Source organism: Excalfactoria chinensis, chromosome 4, assembly GCF_039878825.1.
Source record: "Excalfactoria chinensis isolate bCotChi1 chromosome 4, bCotChi1.hap2, whole genome shotgun sequence".
NCBI lineage: Eukaryota > Metazoa > Chordata > Aves > Galliformes > Phasianidae > Excalfactoria > Excalfactoria chinensis.
The window spans coordinates 63,105,965-63,132,625 of record NC_092828.1 but is presented as its reverse complement, the minus strand read 5'-3'; the positions used below and the strand labels follow the sequence as shown (position 1 = coordinate 63,132,625).

The 26,661-nt window shown below is 35.6% G+C and overlaps 1 protein-coding gene across 1 annotated transcript in view; it reads right to left on the bottom strand.

The window, feature by feature from the left end:
- Positions 1-25,905, bottom strand: part of DDX60 (DExD/H-box helicase 60) — a 38,800-nt gene extending 12,895 nt beyond the window's left edge. Inside the window, exons 1-25 of the mRNA XM_072334861.1 lie at positions 25,891-25,905; positions 23,840-24,230; positions 23,647-23,716; positions 21,819-21,996; positions 20,541-20,882; positions 20,043-20,150; positions 18,760-18,921; positions 18,035-18,193; positions 17,402-17,543; positions 16,437-16,598; positions 15,134-15,236; positions 14,245-14,360; positions 11,925-12,088; positions 10,682-10,934; positions 9,344-9,507; positions 8,184-8,339; positions 7,001-7,150; positions 5,976-6,095; positions 4,917-5,012; positions 4,089-4,204; positions 3,385-3,530; positions 3,086-3,195; positions 2,863-2,967; positions 2,644-2,772; positions 1,727-1,854 (exon numbers count right to left, since the gene is read on the bottom strand). Coding sequence (XP_072190962.1) covers positions 1,727-1,854; positions 2,644-2,772; positions 2,863-2,967; positions 3,086-3,195; positions 3,385-3,530; positions 4,089-4,204; positions 4,917-5,012; positions 5,976-6,095; positions 7,001-7,150; positions 8,184-8,339; positions 9,344-9,507; positions 10,682-10,934; positions 11,925-12,088; positions 14,245-14,360; positions 15,134-15,236; positions 16,437-16,598; positions 17,402-17,543; positions 18,035-18,193; positions 18,760-18,921; positions 20,043-20,150; positions 20,541-20,882; positions 21,819-21,996; positions 23,647-23,716; positions 23,840-24,194 — 3,734 coding nt within the window. The 5' untranslated portion in view covers positions 24,195-24,230; positions 25,891-25,905. The remainder of the gene's footprint in view (positions 1-1,726; positions 1,855-2,643; positions 2,773-2,862; positions 2,968-3,085; positions 3,196-3,384; positions 3,531-4,088; positions 4,205-4,916; positions 5,013-5,975; positions 6,096-7,000; positions 7,151-8,183; positions 8,340-9,343; positions 9,508-10,681; positions 10,935-11,924; positions 12,089-14,244; positions 14,361-15,133; positions 15,237-16,436; positions 16,599-17,401; positions 17,544-18,034; positions 18,194-18,759; positions 18,922-20,042; positions 20,151-20,540; positions 20,883-21,818; positions 21,997-23,646; positions 23,717-23,839; positions 24,231-25,890) is intronic.
- Between the last annotated feature and the right edge of the window lie 756 nt (positions 25,906-26,661).

Sequence of the window (26,661 nt, the reverse complement as noted above, 5' to 3'; positions counted from 1 at the left end):
ATTAATGCCTCTTTTTCCAGGTCTTCTATTCAGCTATTCTTCCTCATAGCTTTTTCAACACTGAAGTGTTAGAAGCTTAACTGGGATGAAGACTATAGCCAGCTTCCCCCTCAGTAAGCACTTATCAAATCCTTGTTGCAGCTGAGCAGATTCTGTTACCTAACACTGTAAAAAGTGTTCGCAAACAGCTGGCATGGAGTTGCATCCTAGTCCATAAGAACACTGATACATCATTCAAATCTGGCAGTCACCAAAAACTACTACTTCTGAGGGCTCCAAATCCCTTTCATCTGCCTTATAAATTCTCAGAACTTGGTCCCGTAAAAATAGATTCTTTTTTTTTTTAATTCTATTTGATGCTTGTTCCTTGTCAGAACACAACACAGAGGTGGTCCACAAAGTGCTGTTACACTGACTCTTTAAAACAACATCAGATAATAGATTTCTCTACTTTATATTCCAACTTCATGTCACTAGGTTATGCCTCCACATTCACTGGTCTGCAATGTGTTTTCATCCCACAATGGTTATTCAGTAGTTATTAAGAGAGGATTCACACTCAACACACGGTACCTTGTAAAAACCGCAAGTCACCAAAAATGTTTAAGGACCCATCATTCCAGAGAGATGAGAATAAGCCACTCATCTTTCTCCGCTGAGGAAAAGCGGAGCTTTTTGGAACTTCCTAGTGCCTCAAAATGATGCTGTAGTTCATAAAGCAGCTCTGAAATCACTCATACAAAGGATTTACAAATATCTAAGAGTAATTTTGAAATCTACTGGTTTGAACTTGAAATCAGACATAACAGTAACTTTCAACTACACTGTCACTCAAAATACAAAAAGAAATGATTACCAGTGATTAGAGATGCTGTCAACTTGTATAATCATTTTTTGCTTCTTCCTTTCTAGTATTATTTCAGAAATGCTTTTTTATTGGCACAAACTTGTAAGGAATGAAATGGCAGCTAGCATTCTACCCCTAACTACCAAAGTATCTAGTATAAGAAAGGGCAAAGCTCCATACTGGAATAAGAAAAAAATTTATTTTATTTGACTATTTCTTTGCTTTGGACAACTCTGTTTAATGATAAGTAGCTTCTTTTCAATACTAAGATCAGTGTTAAGGTATCTTACTTATACTTGCAATAGCACTGACAATAATGGTGTCAGTAGGTTGTGCATATTTGATGGTTTGTGAAATTACATCTCAGATGTATTCAAAATAGGGTAATTGATCCATTTCACTGGATAAAAGACTACATTGTTAGAGGTTTTGCACCAAAATCATAACAAAAGATATATTCACGGAACCTCATTTGATCCTTTTCCCTGTCAAGTCTGCACCTACATACACCTCTAAATAAAGAGCGCAAGTTTTGCTTACTACACTGGAGCAAAGCAATGGAGAATTCAACTCTCATTTTAATGTAATTCAGCTTATAATTTTCCTCAGATATCACTCATGGATTCTAACCTTTCCAGATAGTAATTAATTCACAGTTTTACTTCATCTAAATCTTTAGTCCCAAAAAGATGGAGATAAAAATAGGAAGTCCCACATAAAGATAAATGGGTTGATAGAGCTTGTTTGTCTTTATTTCACGTGCTTTAAAACAAGAAAAACAAAAACCAAATACGTGGTATCTTCCAATTTTTCCTCTTTTTTTTTTTTTTTTTTTTCCCTAGTCAATGCGCGCATAATATATGGAATGTAAATACTTACATAAAAAATATGGCAGGCAATTTATTCATTTCATGCAATTTGTCAACAAAGCATGCAAACTTCCTCCATTTCTGATGTTCTGAGCAATCCATAGGTTGGGGTTTTAGGTTCTCTAGTACTTCATTCACCTGACCAAAGCATTATTATTAAGAATATTTTAATATCAGAAACTTCTACCTGGAGGCAAAGTTTCCTGTGACAATTTCTAATCAGCTCAGATATTTTAAATCATTCACTATTGCCTCATATGGTTTACAAACTTAAAAGCCCTGTAGAACATGAACTGACTTCAGCAAGAACTCAAAATGTGAATTGTCACAGCATTCTTGGCTACCATTACTGTGGAAATAATGAAGTATTTCTAACTAACTCATCAATTATATTTTCACATTTAAGTGTCAAATTTCAAGTAGCTGTTTGTGGGTTTTTTTCAGACATTCTTCGTTTTATACTTGTTTTTGATTTGAGACCTGTTTACAGCTTTTTTATGATATGTGACTCCTAATCAAATACTTGATCTTTTGCTCATTGCCTTAATTTCTTTTACTCAGAAAGTTTCCACAAAAGGTTTCAAATGAGTAGAAAGAAAAAAAAGAGTTAGACTAAAGTAGTGAAATGATGGTACAATGGTGTCACTGACTGTAGGAGGTACCTAAATGAATTAGAACTTTAAGTTTCGTGTAAGTACCAGATGTCTGATTCCGTAAGAAGCTTGTGAAAACATAACCTTGAAAAAGCTTATCAAATCCCACAAATATTGGTGCTTCTCTTATAGCGCAACAGTAGTTAATACTAATAAAAAATAATTGTGGGATTAGAAGTTCCCATGATTGTCTATTATTATTTAATAATTTCAGTTGTTATAATTATATTGCATCTGTACATAAGCTTAAAAATGCACTCCTCTAACAAGTTACCTTCTGTCTCTGTCCAACTTCTATCCAGTTGGTTAGTTCTTTCTTCAGTTCCCGTTCGTATTTCCTCACATCCATCTTTTTTATCACTATCTTATTCTTGAAACAGACAAACTCCTCAGGATCCATCTCCTTGAAAACAACATTGTTATAAAACACTGCAGTACTTTCTTATCTGGATATTTACATTTATATATTCGGTCTGCAGTTCCTTATACCAACCTGTGCCCTTGGCCACTTTTGCCAGACTTTCACCATTGTATCATATAGCTGGATGCTCTCCCTTGGAGACAGGGAAAGATCTGAAGGAATACCATAGTTCTCAATCTGTAGGGAATTAAAAAATAAAAATAGAAAAATAAAAAACAATCAGCTTGCAATCTTGAATTTAATCTTGTTTAGTGTAACATTTGAGAAACAATTTTGTCACCAGCTCAATACTTACATGACTGACTGTTAATGCAGCACATGGGTGAAAATGTTCAATGACAAAATTGCTGTCTGTTACAGAACACACATATTTCTCCAAGTCATTGTATCTTTCTTCATACAGGACTGTGAAGAGACAAGAATGTAATGATACCATTGTTTGCTTTAAAAAAATAAGTACTTACTACTGCAATATTTATTTTTATTTGAAATATATATCACGTATATACATGCTTATGTTCATGCAGAGCGATTACAACATTTGCAGAAAGGACACTAATTCATTTATTATTTACAAAACATTCCGGTACACACCCAGTCTAACACGGTATGATTTTTTTTGTTCTTTTACTGTAGATCTTCCTTTACATTTTCTTGCAAAACCCTTGTCAGAGTTGGTAGAGCTTCCTTTTATTTTATCCTCAGCACACTGCCAATACCTTCTCACAGATTGTAACCATCTTCAAGAATAAAATAAAAGTTGTTAAAAATATTTTCAAGAAATTTTTTACAACTATAATAGAGGAATTACAACATTCTTCTGTTTCTCATTTAGAATTTCCAGACCCTTTCATCCCCTCAGAGGAATTTTCTCCAGCTTATCCCAGGGTGCTGCTCATACATTGGAAATAACACCATCACATATATACACACACACACACACACATATATATATATATATAAAAATGTACACACACACACATATGTATATAGTGCCAGTGTCTTCCTTGAGTGATGATAGACAAGCAAACTTATTTGGTTTTGGCAAACCAACTAGATTCAAAAGAATCATAAATTCTTCTGCACAGCTCATTTAAAGGATCTTGAGTAATAGGGATGCCTATTTTCATTACAGAGTGTTAAGAGTTACAAAATTCTTTAGTGTCAATTGTATACAACTATACACAATAAATAAAAATGTAATTCCAAATCTGTTGCCTTTCAATAGTAATTGACATCTAAGACAGTTCATATCCAATTTATAAATGTTCTTGTGAATTAAAAATTTCCAAGCATACTCAGTCAGGTGATCTGGATTACTGATAGTAGCAGAGAGAGCCAAAAATGGACACCGAATTGTTACCAGAAGATGCTCCCAAACCTCTGCTCCGATTTCACCTCCAAGACAATGGATCTATATTTTGGGGGAAAAGAAAAAGGATTAAAAAAAAATAAAATAAATGTTCCTTCTCAAAGGCCAAAAAGAGTTATTTCACTACAGTTTTCCTAAAAACAAAAACTTTGGACAGAACAGTATTGAATACTTCTTATACTGTAGCTAATGACAGTGAGATTCAAATCAAATGGATTAATCTCTCTCCAGACTTCACTCGATAGTTAAACAGTCTAAATTTCAATACTGTTTTCACAGTATGTAGCCTAGGTATTTACTCATATTGTTAACAATTAATTTGATATACAAGAAAGAATCCAGTACAAATTTTAATTTCAGCAAGACTAATAATCATTTTTGTCCTCAGAAGATTGGCAAATAGCTGATGATAAGAAAAAATGAATATTCCAAGCCTGCAGTATCTCCAGAGTCCAGTTTCAACTCTAAAACTACAGTGATGGCCTTTATATTTTGAAACAACTGGAGTGAGGGGAGTAAGGGGAATTCCTGTTAACTTTCACTGAACCACATGTCGTCCTGAGGACTATCGGAGTTTTAAGCTCTTGCACAGGAATGCATAAAGTCAATCAGGAAACAATAAAAGCAAGCAAGTCTAAAGTAATAGTTGTAAAGTTTTTGCCGGCTATAATGGATGTAATGAAAAATTGAATTGTTGATATTTTTCCTCTGCTTTTTCAATTCTTCACATAATTGACAACTGAAATATGCATACCTCATCAAATATAACGTACTGTATTCTTTTGGTCCAATTCTGGCAACGAGGAGACAGCATCAAAATTTCTAAACACTGAGGAACGGTCACTAGTATCTAGGAGCAAAGGTTTGTAAAGTATTATTTTCAGGTAAACTGGCTAGTCAAATATAACAGGGTAGACTGCTTATTGGGGGGGGGGGGGGGGGGGGAAATAAAAACAAACAAAAAAAAAAAAAACAACAAAAAAACATTTAAAGATATTTAAGTATTTGACTTAAAAATAAGAAAAAATAAAAATTCATTCCTGCCTTCTGGAACAGCAAGAAGGAGGACTCTGAGGACTCCATACCTGTCAACTTCACCTTTATCCCTGGGAAAGTGATGGAGCTATTAAGCCTTGAAACTATTTCCAGGCACGTGAAAGACAAAGAAGTCATTAGGAGTAGTTAGCATGCATTCACTGTCCTTCAAGAGGAAGTCATGCCTGACCAATCTGATAAACTTCTGTGATGAAATAACTGGTCTGGAAGGTGAGGAGAGTGGATATTGTTTAATGAAAAGTATGAGGGAAGATCTCACCAATGTATTTAAATGTGAAAAGAGTATGTAAGGAAGAGAGAAGTGCGCTCTTTCCAGTGCTGTATACTGACAGGACAGGAAGCAATGGGCACAAAGTAAAACACTGAAGGATCTGTTTGAACCTTCCACTGTGAGACTGACTGAACACTGAAGACATGCTCCCACTTAGAAATCATCAAGTTTTATAAATAATATGAAAAGTCACACCATCATGAAAATAATGAAAAAAAAAGAGCACCTCCTTCATTTGTCTGCTTTTACATCAGATGTATGCTTGTGACTAAGGGATTTCAGAAACTGTTCTAAGGCCAATCCCCTAAGAATGGACAGGAAAGTTTCTGTGCCACAGAGTTATGAGCACCTCAAGCATCTTTGCTTTTTCCTGAGCTTTGTATTTAGTGATAATGCAATTGTTACAATTGAAATCAATATTTCCAGGAGCCAGATGAAGTACAGAAGTCATTACTATTCTGTGTTAAAACACCCATAAAAGTATACCTGAGAATTCATGACATCATGGCGATAGTCTCGTGTGAAGACTCCACACACAACCAATCCATCTGGAAGTTTCTTGGTGAATCGACTGTATATAGATCCCACCACTTGGTTTACAAGGGCCTTAAGGAAAGCAAGTCTTTAATAAAACTAGACAGTGTATGCATAAAGGCATACAATATTATATAAAAGTATCAAGTTTGGGCACTGATGTTAACATGTTAAATTACAATGTACTACGTAATGTATCATTAACTTTGAACAGATATAGTTCTTTATGTTCAGTTATACTCAAATGCTTTCAGAGAACTTCAGTGTTCCATGAAGTGGGAGATATATATATATAATTCTGTATTATAATGATTTTTAAACCTGCTAGGAAAAAAAAAAAAAAAAGAAAAAAGAAAAAAGAAAAGAAGAAAAAAAAAAGAAAAAGAAAAAAAAACACATTCTGCTTTATCTATAAGCACTAAGTTAACACCAAAGTAAGTTTTGGAAGAAGGCAAAACACTGTGTCTCAGCTTTTAAGTCAGTTTCTAACTACTAGGATAAAACTTGCATTAAAAATAAATAAATAAATAAATAGTATGACAACAGGCTTTCACAAACTTTTTCTCAAAGTTTTCTCTAAAACTCTAAAAGTAGACTCATTTGGAATGAAATTCCTTGCTTGGTCATTGTTCTGTTCCAATATCACTTTCACATAGTTAGTATGCTTTTGGTACTCTCACCGCTTTCCTAACACAGCAGATCTAAGCACTTTTGTACACATCAGTGCTTCTGACCTTAAAATGGATGTATATACAGTAACCAATAAATATAAATTGTATGTGAACATAAACACTTTGAAGGTATTTGTTAACATGCTTAATTACATGTTTCTGATTTAAAAAAAAAAAAATAAAAAAATAAGAGAGAGACATACATCAACTATGTTAGTGCAAGAAGTTACCCCCAGTGGTTTTAGAATCACACTGGAAAATGTAGTCAGCATATAGAATATGCAGTAAGATGAGATGTAGCCTTACCTTTGTGGGAGCAACATACACAACTACTCCTTCATCACTCATTTTCAGAACTTTCTCCATGCAATAATATGAAGCGTATGTTTTTCCTGATGATGTGGGAGCAACAATTACCGCAGACTCATTGTTATCTACAGCATCAAGAAGTTCTCGCTAAGAGAAGAGTAGTTATTTATGTCAAAATGTCTTGTTAATAATAATAAAAAAATTAAAAAATAAAAGAAAAGAAAAAAGTAAACAAGCTCTTTCTGTGAAAAAGTCTCTTATATTTTTTACATGCAGACTTAATAGCGATTTTAGACTACTGGAGGTTGAAGTGAACCTAGTTGTTTTATGACTGTATTTTATTCTTGGAGTTTTAAACAGAGAAAGCAAAACTAGTAATTCAGACTTGCTTGTTTCAATTATTTGCTCTAAGATATATAAGATATACCAACACTTGCAGTCTAAAACTGGAAATTTTACAACAAAAGCTAAAGCTAGTTAACTCACCAGCAGATAATTTAGATACAAAACTTCATTGTTCTTTTTCAAAGCTCTATTTTTTATTGCATTGTAATAGTTATTCAGTATTGTTAAAATCTCTCTCATGCACTTAACATACATTGTTTATTAATTGGTTTTCTTCTCTACTACTGTCTTCCTCCATGCTCTCTCAACAGGTCTGTGAAAGCATGGGAGGAAGAGTACTAAAAAGGAAAAAGAAATAGTAGTAACATTATCATCTTTATCAGCATATATGCCATCTTTCAAGTTGCTTCTCAAGCAAGTGACTGGTTTGTAGATATGATCACAAAAAGTGGCAAATTCAGCTGGCCTCCTGAACCTAACAATACAAAGTCTTCAGTTAGATTTGCTGTACTTTAAGGGAAAAAGTTATTTTTTATCTTGTGCTATGAGTCATTCCTTATGAACAAATAAGGAGAACAATAGCTAGAGCTATCATCACTGGATATTCAGCAATCTCCTGGACTTGGCATTTCTTATTTTGAATGCCTTTAGCTAAGCTCTTAGTTGCAAAGCCCCCAGTGCAAAAGGAACATTTCCAAAGTAATTTACTGACTTTGTTAATGATACACTAATTTTTAACTAGTAGTATAATAATATATATTTTTAAATTAAAAAAAAAATAAAAAAAAAAGTTATTTCCAATAACTCTATATACAAGTGGATTGTGCCTCAATACCTGCCATGTGTCTGGTATGAAATGTTGCACTCGGGGATCTGGATCATTCCTCTCTTCTCTGAGCAAATAATAGTCCATGTATTGCAGCTGAAAGCGAGCTGGTCCCACCTCAACATCACAGTTGCTTCTATTCTGATCATCTCTTCCTTCTCTCATCTATAAGGTCATATTAAATATCAAATTGGCTTGAAAACTAGCAAGAGAATCAGAAAATGTCATGTTGTCAAATTGTAGGGAATTTTTAAATAACTTTGTCTGTTGCAGCCTTGTGTCAGAGTTATATCTGATCAAAGGAGGCTACATTCTGTAAATAATGTCTTCAAGTAGCCAGTGTTGTGGTTTCTTTTGTTGTGATACAAGCTAACAAAACGATCTAGCAGAAAAAGCTTGTCTTCCTTGAGGTATTGCAAGGTATATGCTTCTCATCCTATATTTCTTTCTGCCTTCTTGAGCCTGCTGTGACTCTGTGTGATGAATCCAAGCTAAAAAACGAAACCTAGTAGAAAGGCTGAGTGTTATTCTAAATTTTATATTTTTAAGTAAAATGTGCATACCGTACATTACGACATAAAAAATATATTATTCATGGATGTATGTGGTTGCATACCTGATCCTGAAAGCTCTTTACCTAAATATTACACATTACAACATAGAATCATAAAATCATAGAGCTGCTTATGTTGGAAAAGACCTTAAAGATCATCAAGTCCAACCACAACCTAACCACAGCACCCTAACTCTTAACAGCCCTCCACTAAACCATGCTCCTGAACACCACATCCAAATGGTTTTCAAACACATCCAGTGATGGTGAATCAGCCACCTCCCTGGGGAGCCTATTCCAGCACTTCTGTAAAGAAGTTGTTCCTGATACCTGGCCTAAACTTCCCCTGGAACAACTTGAGGCCATTTCCGTTCATCCTCTCACCTGTTATCAGTGAGAAGAGACCAACCCCACTCTTACTGTAATCACCTTTGATGTTATTAGAAGAGAGCAATAAGGCCTCCCTCTCAGCCTCCTCTTCCCCAGACTAAACAGCTCCGGTTCCTTTGCTTGCTCCTCGTAGGACATATTCTCCAAGCCTCATTACCCTTCCTTGGACCTGCTCCATCAGAAGGTTAGAAAATCACATAAAGTTATATGAAGTCTAGAAAGTTACCTGGCCAGACAGAGTGCATGCCAAATTCTCAAATCCAAGAAGTTGTAGATACTGGCTCAGCTTCTGTAAATGTGATTTCTCCAAAAGATCTTGATATTTTTCAAGAAGTATATGAATTCTTCTCATGACTTGGACAGCACTGCTTAAATCCTTAGGTTCACTTCCTTAAAAAAAAAAAAAAACAAAAAAAACCAAAAAAACACCTCAATAGCCAATTTTATCACTGGAAGCCCTCTTATATTAGTTTTTTTTAAACAGACCTTATGCATCCAAGCACATGTATGGCAACTTAAAAAAAACATTTAAATTAAAGACAACCAGAACACAATTCACATTTGTGGCAACCCCTATGACTAAACACCAAACATCCAAACAACTCTAACTCAGTTGTTAAAGGAAGTTGTACTTCTCATATGTATTTGATAATGGAATATCCCCATTTCACTTCACCAGTTCAGGTTCGTTACTCAATCCTATTAGCTACCTATTTCACTCTAGGGCATCCTAGCAGATTTCCAGCAATGTGTTTGGACCCTCTCAACCAAAAGGATGAACTGGATTAGTTGATTCTAGTGAAACTGAAGACAACAACTAATGACAGTTGCTTAGATTTCAGCAATAATCAGCATTATTCAGATCGTGAGTTTACTCAGTCAGCTACTTATTTGTCAGTTCATCTCAGTATATCCATACTGTAGTGAATAATACCTAATCATTAAAGATATATACCATAAGTTATGTATGCAGTGTTTACAAGGAAAAACAGAAAAATAGCTAAAATCTAATTACAATAAATTCTTTGTGTCTCTTCTGAGGGATTTTGAAATTGCAGATGGGGACCAATGCCTGTTAATACTTGTAAGGTGGAATAATACAAAAGATGGTAATAATAGAAGAAATATTGTGATAGATATCCAAAAGGTTATCTATAGAAAAAACTCACCAGTATGGATGCCTTCAGTCTGGCTGGAAAATGCTGAGGCTGGCTATCCAATCTCTATGAAGGAGTGATCTCAAAAAGATGCTGCCTTAGTGGTAGTCAGCCCTTAAATGAAGTCTAGGAGAGGTGGAGTCAAGCTCCATCCCCTCTGAGAGCACAGCTGAATTCCCCTCACCTGTGCCTCCCACAGCTGACCCCACACTTGCCTCAGCTGATTAATCAGAGGTTCAGGATGTGATTACCAGTTTCCCATACAATACTTAAAAGTACCACCAGTGCTCCCAGAACAAGTCTGTATTTACATGCCTTTATTCCTACTGAGAAAGTCCAGAAGCACTCACTTTCTTAGTTGAAGTGACAGCAAGCTGAAAATCGAACATGCATTTGGCTCATCATACCTTGTTTTCTGCAGTGTTTTTTCCATGCTTCTACACAGGCCATCAATCCTGCCATTTCTATGCTGAATTTCACAGATTTACTTTTAACTGTCTTGAGAAACTTTTCCAATTTATTTATTCCAATGGTTGGATTTGCTTTTATTTCCTTTTCTGTCGATGTCTGCAAGGTTTTCCATTGCTCCTGTTCTTTCTTTTCTTCTTTAGCTTTTAGTCGCCTGTTGTTTTCCTCTGTAATTATTTCCGCTTTGCTTTTCTATCCAATAAAATTTCAAAATTAATCATAATTATGTGCAAGCATCATCTGAAAAAAACTAATCCGTAAACTCAAGATACTTTATAGATTGCAATTCACCTTTGTGGTACGTTGTCATTTGAGAAATCTTTAAATTATTACTTGATTCTCTAGGAGACAATATTTCTGAGTCCCAGCATGCTGCTCAAATGCTTACCTAATCTTTACTTTAGAAATCAATAAACAGTTTCATCACAAGTAGTACTGAAGCACACAATCATGGAAAAAATAAATAGCAGACATCTGAGTTTATTTACTCATAGGTAACAGTAATTCCAGTAACAAGGTTTTTTAAAATATATTAAATAAAATTAGGAGTTCTGTCTTACTTTAACAAAATTATTTGATATATGGTTTACAGGTGATTCAACAGGTGATAATATTTAACCCACAGTATGGTTTATTATGAAATATTACTCAAATTCCTATTACTTAGACCTGTTCATTAGTGTGCAAGTATATATCCTGTGATGTCTGAAAATATTCATAGGTAGAATTAATGACAGAATTTACAGAAACTTTCATGGTGAGTATTTCCAAATGATGTGGGAAAATAAACAAGCAAACAATGGATTTTACAGTATTTCTCAGTACTCTCTTGAAGTAAAATAAAATTGATGAATGCCAGTTTCTTTCATTCCAAATTCTATTACCAGCCACGAGCCAAAACTCAGCACCAGCCTTTGCAAACTTGGTATTTATTTATTTTTTTATTTATTTGTTCCTTTTAAAATATATTTATATTTCAATGACCCCAACCGGAAACAAAAAATATTTTTTTCCAATTAGACAATTCAATCTGTAACACAAAATAATCAAACTTCCCCAACTGAGAACTGTTATACATTCAAAGCATAAAATTTCGCTTCTGGGATTCAAATAGCAGAAATGTTGTTTTTTCTTTTCAATAGTATAAAGTAGATTTGGAAACAGCAGTTTGCATATACTCACATGTATTTGTTTATTCTTTTTCACAGCAGTATTAGCATTCCCTGGAACATCCTTTTGGAGTACAATAAACTTGGCAGTGCTACCTTCCAAAGTGCTCCCATATAAACGATGAAAAGTCTGAAGCTTTTGAATTTGTTTTCTTCCATCTGCATCTTTGGATTTTGCTGCAGATAAGTGTAATTGATTCAAAAATACACAAACAGAATTTTAGTCTAAACTAATTCCAAGAAAAGACAACTGAGCAGTGGATATGGATACACTTAGCAAAAATTCTTCATTGACTGTAAGACAAAGTCCCATGTCAAAAGAGGCTTGCTACTAAGACTCACAGAAATGCAATGGTACTTTCAGTTATCTGAGAGGTGAGTCATAGACTCAAACTCAGACAACTTTAGGCACACATCCAAAATTGTTGGAAAACTTCATAAGTGGGAAACGAATTATGACTGTTAGAGAAACACAGTCAAGGAAAAGAAGGCGGCATCTTCAAAAGGGAATTAAATAATCAGAGAACCCCTTCTCTGTCAAAGCAAGACTATCTCATGAGAACATATATAATGCTGCTGGAAGAAAACTTCTACTACTCAGTATTGAGCACACAGATATTTCTGCACTCAAGTCAGAATCATAGGATAGTTTGGGTTGGAAGGGACTTTTAAGATCACCTAGTTGCAACCTCCCTGCTACAGACACCTCCCACAAGACCAGGTTGCTTACCGCCCCATCCAGCCTGGCCTTGAATGCTTCCAGAGAGGGAGCACTCACAACATCTCTGGGCAACCTGTTCCAGTGCATCACCACCCTCCCAGTAAAGAATTTCTTCCTAATAAGTAGTCTCACTCTCCCCTCTTCCTTTTTAAAGACATTTCCCCTTGTCCTGTTGCTACCTGCCCTCACAGAAAGTCCCTCCCAGTTTTTCTGTAGGCCTTCTTCAAGTATTTCATAGAAATACAAAATCACTGAGGTTGGACTAGACCTATAACATCATCCAACCTGAATCTCTTCTGGCACAACTTAAGGCCATTACCTCTTGTACTATTGCTTATTACTTAAGAGATTGACCCCCACCTCACCACAGCCTCCCTTCAGGTAGTTGTAGAGAGTGAGAAGGTCTCCCCTGAGCCTCCTCTTCTCCAAACTGAACAATCCCAGCTCCCTCAGCTGCTCCTCGTAACGCCTGTGCTCCAGATCCCTCACAGCTCTGCTGCCCTTCTCTGAACATGCTCCAAGACCTCAATGTCTTCTTTCTAGTGAGGGGCCCAAAAAGGAACGGAGCATTCAAACTGCAGACTCACCAGTGCCAAGTACAGAGGGATGACCACCTCTCTGCTCCTAACCACACTATTTCTAATACAGTCAGGATGTTATTGACCTTCTTGGCCACCTGGGCACGCTGTGCTGGTTTGTGTCCCAACCAGATGTTAACTAATACCCTTATATACTTTTCCTCTGCACAACTCTCCAGCCACTCTGCTCAAAGCCTGTGGTGCTGCACAGGATATTTCCCTCTGCCTTAAAAAAAAACAAGTTAGTTTCTGATTGTGATGATCCATCTCAGAAGATCTTTCTGTTTTACACAAGACTGAGATGATACAAGCCTTTGTTCAGAGTACTCATACAAAATGAGGAAGAGAAAGGACTTCAGCAGTAGTGGACATACACAAACTTTCACATCCAACATTATGGAGGATGCTCTAGCTACTCTTCTGCAGGTTATGCTCAAAGTGACTGCTCTCCAAATTTCTTGTTGGGACCGCAGTGTAAATAAGAAAGCAAAAACAATCCCATCAGAAAGTATCTCAAAGTGCAAAAATCTTAGAGGAAACTATAATGTGTAGCATTAACAATTAAGAAACAAATTACTTTTGTTTACTTCTTTTACTTATGTTCTCAAAAGATATGATTGGCTATGCATGTGCATTGCAAACACTTAAGTAGATTTTGCCCATATATGAGTTTGCTTAATAAGCATTATCCAAACTATAGATTTAAACATTTAATTTCACCTGTACATAAAGTTTTTTTATATAAATCTGAGAAGCAGTTTGCAAGCACAAGGGAAAGTATCATGAGCATCTGAAGAATGCTCCATTATACTTGTTAGAGCTATTAAAATAATACATAACATACAATGCATATAAATACTGCAGAAGCTCATCAGTTTAAGTATAATTCAGCTATTGCAGTATTTCTACTTTGGCATGTGCTTATATGGCTGCAGATATTTTATGAAATGAGAAGTTCTCCTTTAAAACAATGACAGTCTTCAAAGTGTTTTTCTAGCTCAGACAAACAAATGGGTTTTGTTGGCATTTCTTACCATCAGCGTTGCACCGTACTCGTTCATATTCCTCAGTCAGTGGTCTGTCAGAATGCCAGTGACGAAGCTCATCAAATTCTTTGTATTTAGCAAGTGAAGTAACTGCAGGATCATTGCTGAAACATTAAACAGTGCAGAAAATAAAATGGTTGTCTGGCATCTCTAATGAAATATTCAAAACATATTAAAAACAAAGAACAAAACCAAAAAGAAAGAGACACAAAAAATAGATATTTATCAAAAGAATTTCACAGTGGCAGACAACTAGTATAGGGCTTAATCCTATTCCAGTCAGTTTGTCAAGATAGTCTCCGTATTTCAGAGAGATTTAGTAACAAATTAAAAGTGCATTTTTTCACTTACTTTCATACAGTGGCATCACAATGCAATGTAACTACATAATTCACAGAAATACATCTGTTTTCCCAAACTGGCTAACAATAATCACTGTTCAGTACACAACCCACCTTAATAAATAGCACAGCAGGGCAAATGGAAAGGATAGTCTGCTCTGAACTTCTAAGCAGTACTGTTATTCCACATTTTTCTGCTCCTGAAAACAATCTGAGCTTTGCAATTTAGGATGAGACCTTTCGAATACTATTTGCATGTTTAAAAAAAACGTTTAAGAATATAGAATAAGAATGTCCAGAGAGTCATGCAAAGAAAAAAAATAAAACTAATGAGTAAATTAGAAGGCAGATTCTTACTCATTCTTGTTCTGAACCTTCTGTTAATACTTACACTACAGCATGTAAATCTTCCCTAGTCACAGCAAAAGCATTTCTGAACTTGCACAGATTGAGCATAGTATGCAGGTACAGTGCAGCGGAGTGTGAAACAAACCCATATAATCTTATTACATTACAATAATAATTCATATATGTACCTATCTAAAACAGGTAGGTCTTTCAAAACATCTCCAGCGTATTCTTCAGCAAGATCAGATTTCAATGGGATTAGTCCTATATCAGGAATTTTTTCATCACAGACTTTATAAAATAAAAAGAGAATGAACAACGTTTGATTAAAAATAAATACAATTTCATATCGTACATTTAAATTTCTGTCAAGATACATTAAAAATGAAATTCAAGAAACTAAAGCATACAAAATATAAGTTAACCAGTTCCCCTGTTTCTTTTCCTTCTCAAGCACGGGAAGAAAGGGGAAGAAAACAGACATGACTGCTTCCGATTTCATAGTCTCATAATCTATTGTATACTCCTACACGATTTTCCTGAATGCTACAACCCTCCTCATCACACAAGCATCTACTTTGCTGCACCACTACTGAAGCAGGCAGTAGAAGTGCTGTCCCAGAAGATGCCTTAATGTGTAAAGGTAATGATGAAAATTGCTGGTTTTGGCCACTAAAGGCCACTTTGCCCACACCACTTAAACTAGCATAAAAACAACCATAAAGCTATGTGGAATTATACTCCCATATAATGAATTTCTTGCAAACTGTCCCTTTTTAAGATTTATACAGCTTCATGCTTTACACAAAGATTTCCAATGGTTACAAAAATAGTTCTTCAGAAATGTGAGAAAACAGGCAAAAATATCTACCTACTCCTCCCAGATATTCTGAATAGATACACAGATCCATAAATACAACTTGACTGTGAGCCAAATATGCACTTTTCCAACTACAGTCTACAAAGAATTGTCATAGTATAACTTAAGGCAATGATAAGTCATATTTCTTGAACTCTGAAGGATAGCAATGTGACATACCCTGACGGCTAGACATTCCACTGACTTAGGAACCTGACAAATCTTCATTTCACTGAGTTTTCTCCTCTCATATCTGCCAAATACATGCATAACCATATGCTAACATGTACAATGAAATCCTCTGGAGACAATTTTAATGCCTTTTGCTACTCTATGTATTATGACTGGTGAGTCATAATGTCTTTTACAATGCATGCAACAAATTTGGGCTAGCAAACATCAGAACTAAAAGTAGGTAGTTGTGAAGTCAGTAAAAATACTTTTTTCTGTCTATAGTAGAGTCAGAATTTCAGCCATAAGGGTGAAATCTGCAAGTTTTGCTAGTGGGATGGAAGAGGATCCATCAAGAATTGATTAGATTTGTGATCAGGATAAAACGAGATCACTACTTTCAGAACTTGCAGTGACAGTAACAAAGGTTTAATTTGTTTAATTTGTGGACTTCTCAGTACCTCTAAACGATGCCTGCTGGTGATCAATAAATACTTGGGATGTATTTCGTATTGGGAAAGCATCTCCAAAATCAAAGTTCATGGTCAGTTTGGTTACGGTGTCCCATAAAAACTGGTATTCTTTTTCCATTTCTTTCCCCAATTCCTTCTGGAACTCTAATCCTGAACAGGAGGGGAAAAAAAAAAAAAAAGGAAGTATTTTATTTTTAGTTCTCAATTAATACTAGAAATCACATACTCCTAGTTCATGTTTCCTTTAAAAAATCCTCTACCTTTGCTTTAATGAGGTGCATGCAGAATAGCTTATGGCTCGATACATAAAGAAAAAGTTCTGTTTTCCTGTCAGACTAACTGACTGCTAGTGCACATTGCAGATGTCAGGTAAACAGAATTACTGTGAAAGAAATTTTGATACAAAACATTTTCCATACTCTTTTGCTCAGTCAGGTTTTTTGAATGTTTTTTTTGAATCTTAACACATAGGATAGTATTCTTAAAGTTTCAGCTCCCAAATTCATGTATGTAGAAGATAATATCAGATTTTGTCTGAACCAATCTCATCACAAGATTAAAAACATTTCTGATATCACAGTGACAGTACAGATATAATCTAGTCTCTGTTCTGACAATGGTGCACTACAATTTCAGAATAGAAAACTGGCTTTGAAACAATAGTGGATAACACCCAATAACAGTGACCCAGAAACCTTATGCTTCCTTTCAATAAGTGCGCTGAGAATATGACATGGGAAGGCCTTCTGAATGACTTCTGGTGAGATAATTGTGTGTGATTTTTTAGACTTGGCCATGAAAAAAGTTTCCCTATTGTTCCATAAAATGTTTCCATTATCATACAGATAAGTAGAAAATTATGATCTATGCTTGTAAAAGCATTTTCATTTACGTTCTGCAGCTTAATAAAGTCAGAAATGCACAAAAGAAAGCTGTTTAACAAAGATAAATACCTTCAGAGTATTCAATCTCATAGTAATGTGCAATATTTCTGAGCAGTGAATCATCATTTAAGTCAGGCAGATAAGTTAAATCCAGTTTCCAATCATTTGTATCACTTAGATGTTTCAGAACAAAATGTGCACACAGTTGTTGCTGTTAAGATAGAGCAATTAGTTAATTATTGTGGAATGCTATTTCTTGTGGAGGGATCAAAGCATCTCCGAAGTAAAGTTACTACAGGTTTTACTGGCATGCAAATCAACGTGTTATTGTCTGTAATCAGGAAGCATTTCAGTAGCACAGTTCTAGATAACTGCCTTCACAGCTCTCTTTCACGATAACACAAAGGTTGGCCATGAAACTTCCCATACTGGCTAAGGGTCCATCAATCCAGTATTCTAACATTACAACTGGCCCAATGCAGATGTTTATTCACAGGTCCACTACACTGAGATAGTACCCCAAATACTCAGCCCCACTTATTTGTAGCTTACAAGACTTCTGAACCAGATGAGATTCCTTTTTAGTGGTTACATTAAATTCTTTGATCTCATCAGACTGCTAAAGCAAATTATCAAGAAAACTAAAAGCCAAAATGGTAAAAGCACCAGATGACGAGAGAAGTAAGAAAGCTGTGTACATACCGTTTTTAGTAAGGGTAAAACTTGTTTAGTCCAGCGGGATTCTATGATTCTAATCTGAACTCTGTGAGAAAGAGGCATATGAAGAAGGAAAACTGTTGTAAGACACTGCATTCTACAGAGGTCAGCGGCTTCTTCTGGAGATAGTGGTTTACTTCTTTCCTGTCAAAAGATGATGGAAAACAAAGTTGAACACAATAATCTATCTGTGCTTGTCACTAGTAGGTCAGCCATATTGAGGTAGGTATCCTTTACTCCACTGAACCTGTCTCTCCCATGGTACTACTAATGTGCTGCTTCTGTGTTAAAAAACAAAGCTTCCAGTATGGTGATGTCATGACTCTTTGGATCTAGAAAGGAACTTTTCTCCTGAAATGCCTTGCTTATTTGAGGAAAAATATATTCTCCTGTAAAGTCTACTGGATGTTAGGTAAAGAAAAACAGTGAGCTCAACATTCTACAGTAAAGCATCCCATGGAAGTAATCATTCTTAAGGTATAACTTCCCCAGAATAGCCATTGTTTAATGGGCACAGTAATACCCACAGATAGATGATGATGCTCCTTTGGAGACACTGTGGCCCTACTAATTGTCTGAACCAGACTCCTCCTAGTTGCAAGCAGAAGGAAGAAGATGGTCATGTCTTCCTGGCATCTGGAAAAGGCACCTCTCCCATTAGCAATATGTTTATAGTCACTGTTCTGAAAAGATATTTTAAAAATTCTCACTCTTTCTGATTGCTCTGGTTTTGCTCCCGAGGAAGCTTTTGCACTTCCCAGCATGTCACTGTACAGTTTTAATCCTACTGCACAAGTAAGAACACAGATCGCACGGCGAATGTCTGATCCTTCAGGCCACAGCTTTTTCAACAGAAGGACAGTCTGGTAAACCTGCAGTCACAAATTACAAATAATAATAATAATAATAAATTAAAAAAATGGGCGACTCTTAACCTTTTACAGAGTTCAACCACAGATGAAAAACTACATGAAGAACTATATGAAAACTGCAGAGGAAAAGTGTGCAGAATTGTTGGCAAAAATAGCCTCTTTTGTCATCTCCATGAGGACATCAACAGCTCTGGAACTCCCTGCTGCCCCTAGGCCTCCCCCAACCCTACCCATGGCCAAGGACACCATTTCAGACCCCAGGGCCAAAGGCAGAGACAGGGCTAGAGCTGCCCCAGTGTCTCCAGCTGCCCAGCTCCTAGCTGGGATCAGAGGACAGACCCTGGCAATGGGGCCCTCCCTTGTGACCCCTAGGGCACCTCCTGCAGCCTCCTACACACAGAGAGCAGCTGCCTGTGCTCCCTGTGCCCCAGTGCTTTCTTTCTTTCCTGGAGTATCAGGAGCTGGCAACAGGAAAAATAGTTATAATAAAATGAAATAGCAGCAGCAGGCAGGTAGCTATGTTCCTCTTACTGACTTTAAGATGCTTACAAGCAACAACATTTTTCTTCTAAAATGAAAATTCAGCTTGCTGAACTCAGTTCCACTCCCTTAAATGCCCAAGGAAGCCTTGCTGTTGCTCTCAACAGAAGCAGAGTTGTAAAATGGTCAGGAAAATGGCAAAGGTATAATATGCACTAGAAGCAAAAATCATTATATGAGAATGTTTTCTTCTTTTTCTTTTTTAAGCTAAAATATTGTGAAATTAGATTAAAGAATGAGCTAGCTCCCATCTTCTACAAGACAAAAGTATTTGCCACAGTGGAAACATCCCACAAGCAGGATCCATCCAACCAAACTCTAGCTGAAGTATCCTACTTTAGTAAACCATAAAAGAAGAAACAACTTCAAGCCACTGTTAAGAAGAGTTGGCACACTGAGAACCTTCCTATCCTCAGGGTATCACTTCAGAATAAGTAAGAGAGCCCACCCCATCCTGGCTAGGAGAGAATTTCAGTTAAAGGAATGGAGCAAGACAGTCAACCTGAGGGGGGGAGGCAGTCTGGGCTGGGCTGGGGGTGGGTGGGAAACAAACAGAAAAAGGATGAAAGAGGTCAAATTACCTCATTTTGTATGCTTTTAAGGCTCAGCTTGAGATGTTCATATAGGTACAGGGACGGTTCTTTGTACCTGACTATGGCTTCACAGGCACAACGCAGATCTTCTTCATACTAAGAAGTTCAGAAGGCAAATCATGTGCAAAAGTCAGCTGATACAATGCATCAGGGACTACAAGCCACACTAACACAAGGCATTCATACATAAATAATACCTCACCATCCAAGACATACTTACTCTAGATAAAACCTTTAAACATTACATTTCTCAACTAAATACTGGTCTTATCTGATACATTAAAAGTCGATTAAGAGTTAAAAATCAGTACCAATCACAATATATCCCTGTTAAGACTTTCAAGATAATTAGATGAGCTGTGTATCAGCGCTTTATAATTTTAACATATAAAATATAATACTCATACTGAGATATTTTAATCAAATCTGTTAGGTAGACCTAACATCCTTATTTGCAAACCAACAACAAGGTTGTTTTTAATTTACCTTTTGAAAAAACATTCTGTGTTTCCACATACTCTGAAGATGATATCCATAAACTCGAAGAATGTCATATTCCTGACCGAATGCTTGTACAACATTGATTTTCTTTGACAATGAATGAGCCATAAAAATAGTCAAATAGTTAGTCTGGAGAGAAGTCAGTCCTATGTCAGATATGATGATGAAATAAGGATAGGATTTCTTCAGAAAAAACTCCCATTCTGGTGAAAAACAATTGGAAAATTCTGTATGAATGGTGATGCATGTGTTGTGCTTCAGATGTTCTATTAATGCAGTACGTAGGAAAAGAATCTGAGGATTCTGGAAGTACATCTGTTCTGTATCCTGTGGAAAACAAAAACAATGAAATTATTCATCTACATTCCAGTAAATCACCTTCAAATTCTGATCATATGAATACCATGCAAGCATATATTGGAATTTTATTTATGGTTTCTGAAGTGTTATAATATTCTTTTATAAGACACATCATTTTCTTCTGTACATTGTTAGTCATTTTGATCCAGTCTTGTCTAGCAAATTCAATCAAAAATAATTTTCAGACATATGAATATTTATAGGTTTCCAACTCTGCATGACACAAGAAAATCATGGTGAAAATCATCTACAAGGCAATGAGTATAGGCATACCAGCCATTCTTGGAGCATTTAATGGTAGGTTGCATAGCAAAAAATAGTATGAGATATAATACTCATTTCTAAAATACTGCTGGAAAAAAAACAAAAAAACAAAAAAACAAAAAAACAAAAAAACAAAAAAACAAAAAAACAAAAAAACAAAAAAACAAAAAAACAAAAAAACAAAAAAACAAAAAAACAAAAAAACAAAAAAACAAAAAACAAAAAAACAAAAAAACAAAAAAACAAAAAAACAAAAAAACAAAAAAACAAAAAAACAAAAAAACAAAAAAACAAAAAAACAAAAAAACAAAAAAACAAAAAAACAAAAAAACAAAAAAACAAAAAAACAAAAAAACAAAAAAACAAAAAAACAAAAAAACAAAAAAACAAAAAAACAAAAAACAAAAAACAAAAAAACAAAAAAACAAAAAAACAAAAAAACAAAAAACAAAAAAAAACAAAAAAACAAAAAAAAACAAAAAAACAAAACAAAAAAAACCACAGAATAAATTCTATACAAAAGCGAGAGATAGGGGAAGAAAAAAAAAATCTTTATTTTTGTTTACATACTCGTATTTCCTGAAACTGAAAGACTGTAGTGGTATAAACAGCAATCAAATGATGTAACTCATTCATTACCTTGAAGAAAACAATGATGTACTTTGCTCCTTTTTGAGTGAAATCATTCAGAAAGCATTCAACTAGGTAAAATAGTGTTAGATGCTGTACTTCCTTATCTACGAACATGAGAAGTAAGGAATCCCCATCTATCACAAAGAATTCAGACTCAACAAAGTCTTTTAACAGACTGACAAACCTGAAAGAAAAGGAAATAGTATGTACATTATGTTGCTCCAAGCTGTGGTTACAGGACGGAAGAAATTTTCTTAATAATATCTTTTAAAATAAATATTTTCATTAATTAAATCAACTGAGTATTAAATGTATGAAATAAATCTATAGAAAACCATTTTTTCCTGGATCTAAGCCTTGTTCCAGAGAGCTTGAATTGCTTTCAGTTATTGATCATGTGAGCAGCTCTCTCCTCTACAACTGTCAACACTACAACTCTAAATTCTTTTGTAGCATCTGAAGCCTCTGTGACTTTTGCGGCACCTCTCTTCCATGTTTGCTTCTACAGATGTTTGCTTTGTAAGAAATAGCACCCAAGAGGCAACAACAAAGTATTCCTGCCATAGCTCCTAACTAAAAGTAGAGAATGGGTTATGAGCAACTAACAGTGACAACTAGCGCCCTTTTCCTCCAAAAAATATTGATGGCAAGAAAAAATATCTTAAAAAGAGAAATCCAATCAGAATATATTCCTCCAGATAGCCAAAGTCTTAGAACACTTCTATATCTGCCTTCCAGTTCAGATAACTATTTACAAATGTTGGTGACATTTGTCTTAAGTCTTAAGCCAGACAAATCCTCTTCACTGCAGTGATGGTAGTACAAACAGGCACTATCTCAGTAGTTCTGAATACACCCTAGAACTGACTGCATTCTCCTGCTCTCTCAGTACCGGTGAAAGTCCAGGGACGTGATGTTTTTATTGTTTTGTTCTGTTTTGTTTTCCCCCGGGACAGAGCAAAAGGCAGAAGAACTTCCACAGGTCCAGATGAAGAGGCAGGTCCCTCCAGTGAATGTTCTCTTTTTTCATGTTTGTCTATTACACATTACTATGTAACATGCAGTATAATACATAAGATAACAATGCTACTATGTATTATGAGAACATCCATATTCCAATGGTAAGATTGTGCTTTTTTTATGAAAGGTTGTAAAAACTGCCAGATAAATATCACCTCTGATCCACACCGAAGGCCCAGCTTGCCTTCTTGACTGGGATACAAAGGCTCTGGTTGTAGACCTTAACTGCTATCATGTAGAATGAACAAGAACAAAGCTATGTAAACCTGTCTCATGCATTTAAATGGTCTGCCTTTAATTAATACTAATCTCACTGACAGTCAGCACCAGAAGCAGAGAAGACATTTCACTGTCTATATGGACTGTGCTACACTTAATTCTTTTCAGCACTGAACAGGGAAAGAAATCTGGAGATGCAAAAGATCATGCATGAGAATAAATGTGCAAAAGACACAGCAGATATGGAAAAAATTGTAAGGAAAAATGTATTAAATAAAACAGCAGAAAAGGAAACGTGATCAAAAAACAGGATGAAGAATGTGAAAAAATAACAATAGTTGAAATTGTGGGTCAGCTCACAAATCATGAGGACAATCTCTAATCTCTGAGAAAGATTTCTATTATGTTAAGGATCTTCCTTGATGTTAATGGGAGAAATATTAATTCCTAAACACGCCTTAGATCTCCAGGTTTTCCACAAACCTAGATGACAATAACACTATGGAATAATACGCTGTAATGTCTAAAAAGATAAAAAGAACTATTTCTATTACATTTAACTCTTATTTCTTCCAGTAAACTCCACTGTACTTACAATGCTTTTGACAGAGATGGCCAAATGTTTTGCTTCAGTTTCTTCAGAATTTCAAGATGTTTTTTTATTTCTAAAAGAAACAGATACAGTTATTGATAGAACCATAACCTTTCAATTAATTGCAAAAGAGCCAACAGGTAGGGCACTGCAATGAAAATGTAGATCCAAGTTTAAAATTACAGCAGCTCCTTACCAGGGTTTTGGGGATCCAATTTATTCTGGAGAACTCTGAAAACCCTGCTTTCATCCTGCTGTATCACTTCATCAGTGGCCAAGTTACAATAAATTTCACCATAATCTGGGTCTTCAGCTTCTTTTTCTCTGTCTTCCTTTTCTTTAAGCATCTGCACAATAGCTGCTTCTTCACTGTTGTCGGCTGCATCCTCCTCATCGCTGTCACTTCTACTCTCGTTCTCTTTGTCTTCCTCAGTTGCAGTGTAGTTTATTTTCTTACTGTCAGCACACTCGCTATCATTATCATCACTATCATCACTCTGATTTGCATAATCATGAACAGCCTCCTTGAAATTATCTTCTTCAGAATCCATCACAGATCTTGATTCTACTATCCACAAAAGAATATTCTAAAGAATCAAGAGAGAACATTCAGGAAATATGGTACACTCTGTGGCTTGTACCACCAAGTTATCTACTCCATAATCAAACTGGAAGAAAACCTGAAGAAAAATCAGAAAGCATTTCATGATTATCCCTGTGATGCGTATATATATATATATATATATATATATATATATATATATATGTATGTATGTATGTATGTATGTATGTATGTATGTATAAAGATCAACGCTTGGGATGTACTTGGGATGCCAAGTACAGATACGACATGTTCCAAGGAATGATCCCTGTTTTCTGGCCCAAGTGACTTGTATATGCTTTGCACTTGCTACTGCACTCTCAAGTAGACCAACAATATTTCCATTGCATGATGTGTTGATCATGATTTATTATCAATCCCATTTCTGTTAGCTTATTTCTCTCTCTTTTTTTTTTTTTTTTCCAGTGATAATCTTATCAAATCTCACACAAGAATATAACTATATGAGTTATGATAACTCTTCCCATTACAAGGTCATGGTATTCTGTTCCTTTGAGCTATAGAACAACAGAACAAGAAGCAGCTTGAGATAATCTTGCATACTCCCTGCAACATCAGTTTTGTTCTTTCAGACTTTTCTTTCTCTAGTTTTCATTCAGGTAATAGCCTTATGCATTAATTTTTTAATTATTATTATTACTATTGCAATACTCAACAGTGCAGTGTATATAGGCATTAGGTATATTTGTCCTTTACTTTTTTTTTTTTTTTCTTTTAATGGTTTCAGGAAAAAAACAATATTTCATCCTTTGATTTCATTTTTAGTCTCAGAGCTTTTTGTAAAAAACTCCTGAAAAAGTAAACCACAAGCTCCATTTTTAAGATCTCATGAACTCAGACTAAAACTAAGCTGAAATTCTTGATTTCTACCTTGCATTAGTTTAAATTCCTAGAAAACAGATATATACATATACAAACACGTCTTTATGTAGATGTATACATACACATGTAAATATGAACACATATGTTAACAAATAACACATATGTTAACAATACTTTTCACCATTTTCTTATTTAAACTGAAAAGGCCACATCAAAAGCCTTGGAACTCTGTTCTCAGAATAATTATATTTTTGATAGCTGCAATAGTTACTTACCTAGAAATTGTCTATCGTTACTTCATCGGTTTCCTTACTATGCCTGAAAATGTAAAGTCAAGTGTTTTTGAAGAAAGCAGAACTATATCTATATATAAAACACGTATGGACTGTCATATTTCCTTTCAAAATAAAAAGAAAAAGAGAGAGAGAAAAGAAACAGATTCCAACACTTCACTATGCTGATGTTTTTCTAAAGTGCACATTATTACATCTGAAGTGTCTGGAGCCACGGTGTGAGCAGACAAAACCAGCTGGCTCAGACCCTGCTTCTACCACATCCACAGTGCTCCTGAGCATGGTAGTTAAAAATTTAACCCAGCCCTAAATCCAACTCCAGCCACACTCCGTTCCGCACTCTAACACACTCAGTGCCAGCTCAAGCACTCACTTTCTGACTCAAAATTAAACTCCAGTCCTGGCCCCAGTGCCACTCTCAGCCCCAAAACTCAACCCTGTAACCTTATCCCCAACTCTTAAGTGCAAACCCATCCACAGCCTCCAACAAAGCCCGTGCGGGGACTGTACCTGCTGCCACTCACAGTTCACTGCACCTCCAGCCATCTGCTGCTTTTAAAGAGTTGTCACCGCCTATTCCATCTGCTTTCGGTTTCTATTCCCAGTGTCAGTTTCGTGTTTCACTTCTCTGTCGATCAAAGGCTGGGTCCCTGAATGCAGCACTGCAAGGTACCATTAGTATTTCTTTGATTAAGTTAGTTTACACTTTTCAGATTCTGGTCACTTCAGATATAGGTCCAAAATCCATTACTGCCTTACTTAAGAATATTGCAATACACAGTGCAGAACATGGTAATTCCTGTTTCTGTTCCTGTAGTTACTGCAATCCACTCCTATCAGCTTGTAAGAAATTCGATATAAAATAAACTAAGAGATCTATTTTACACAATGTTTTTACATTTCCAACAACTCCTTTAGCAGGAACAGCACTGGATCCAAAACCCCATGTTTAAAATGGTGAAGCCTCAATTTGTGAGGGAACTTGGGTACCTAAACAGTGTTCAAGATATCATTTAGGAAATTAGAGTTCATCAGAATGACCAGGTGAGAGGCAAAACACCTAGACTGTCTTCAGATCAGATACTTGTACAAGACACAGAAAAGAAAACCCCCTGGGGTTACACAGGCAAAATTTATCTCCCTATGGATCCAGGGAATTTGGAGCAGTCCACCTGGAGAACAGCTGCCTTGTAAGCAGGATAGAGGTCTTTCCCACACCCCACTTTTCCTTTGACACTAGTCCAAAGACTGCTACAGAAAGATATCTTTTACAATATGGTA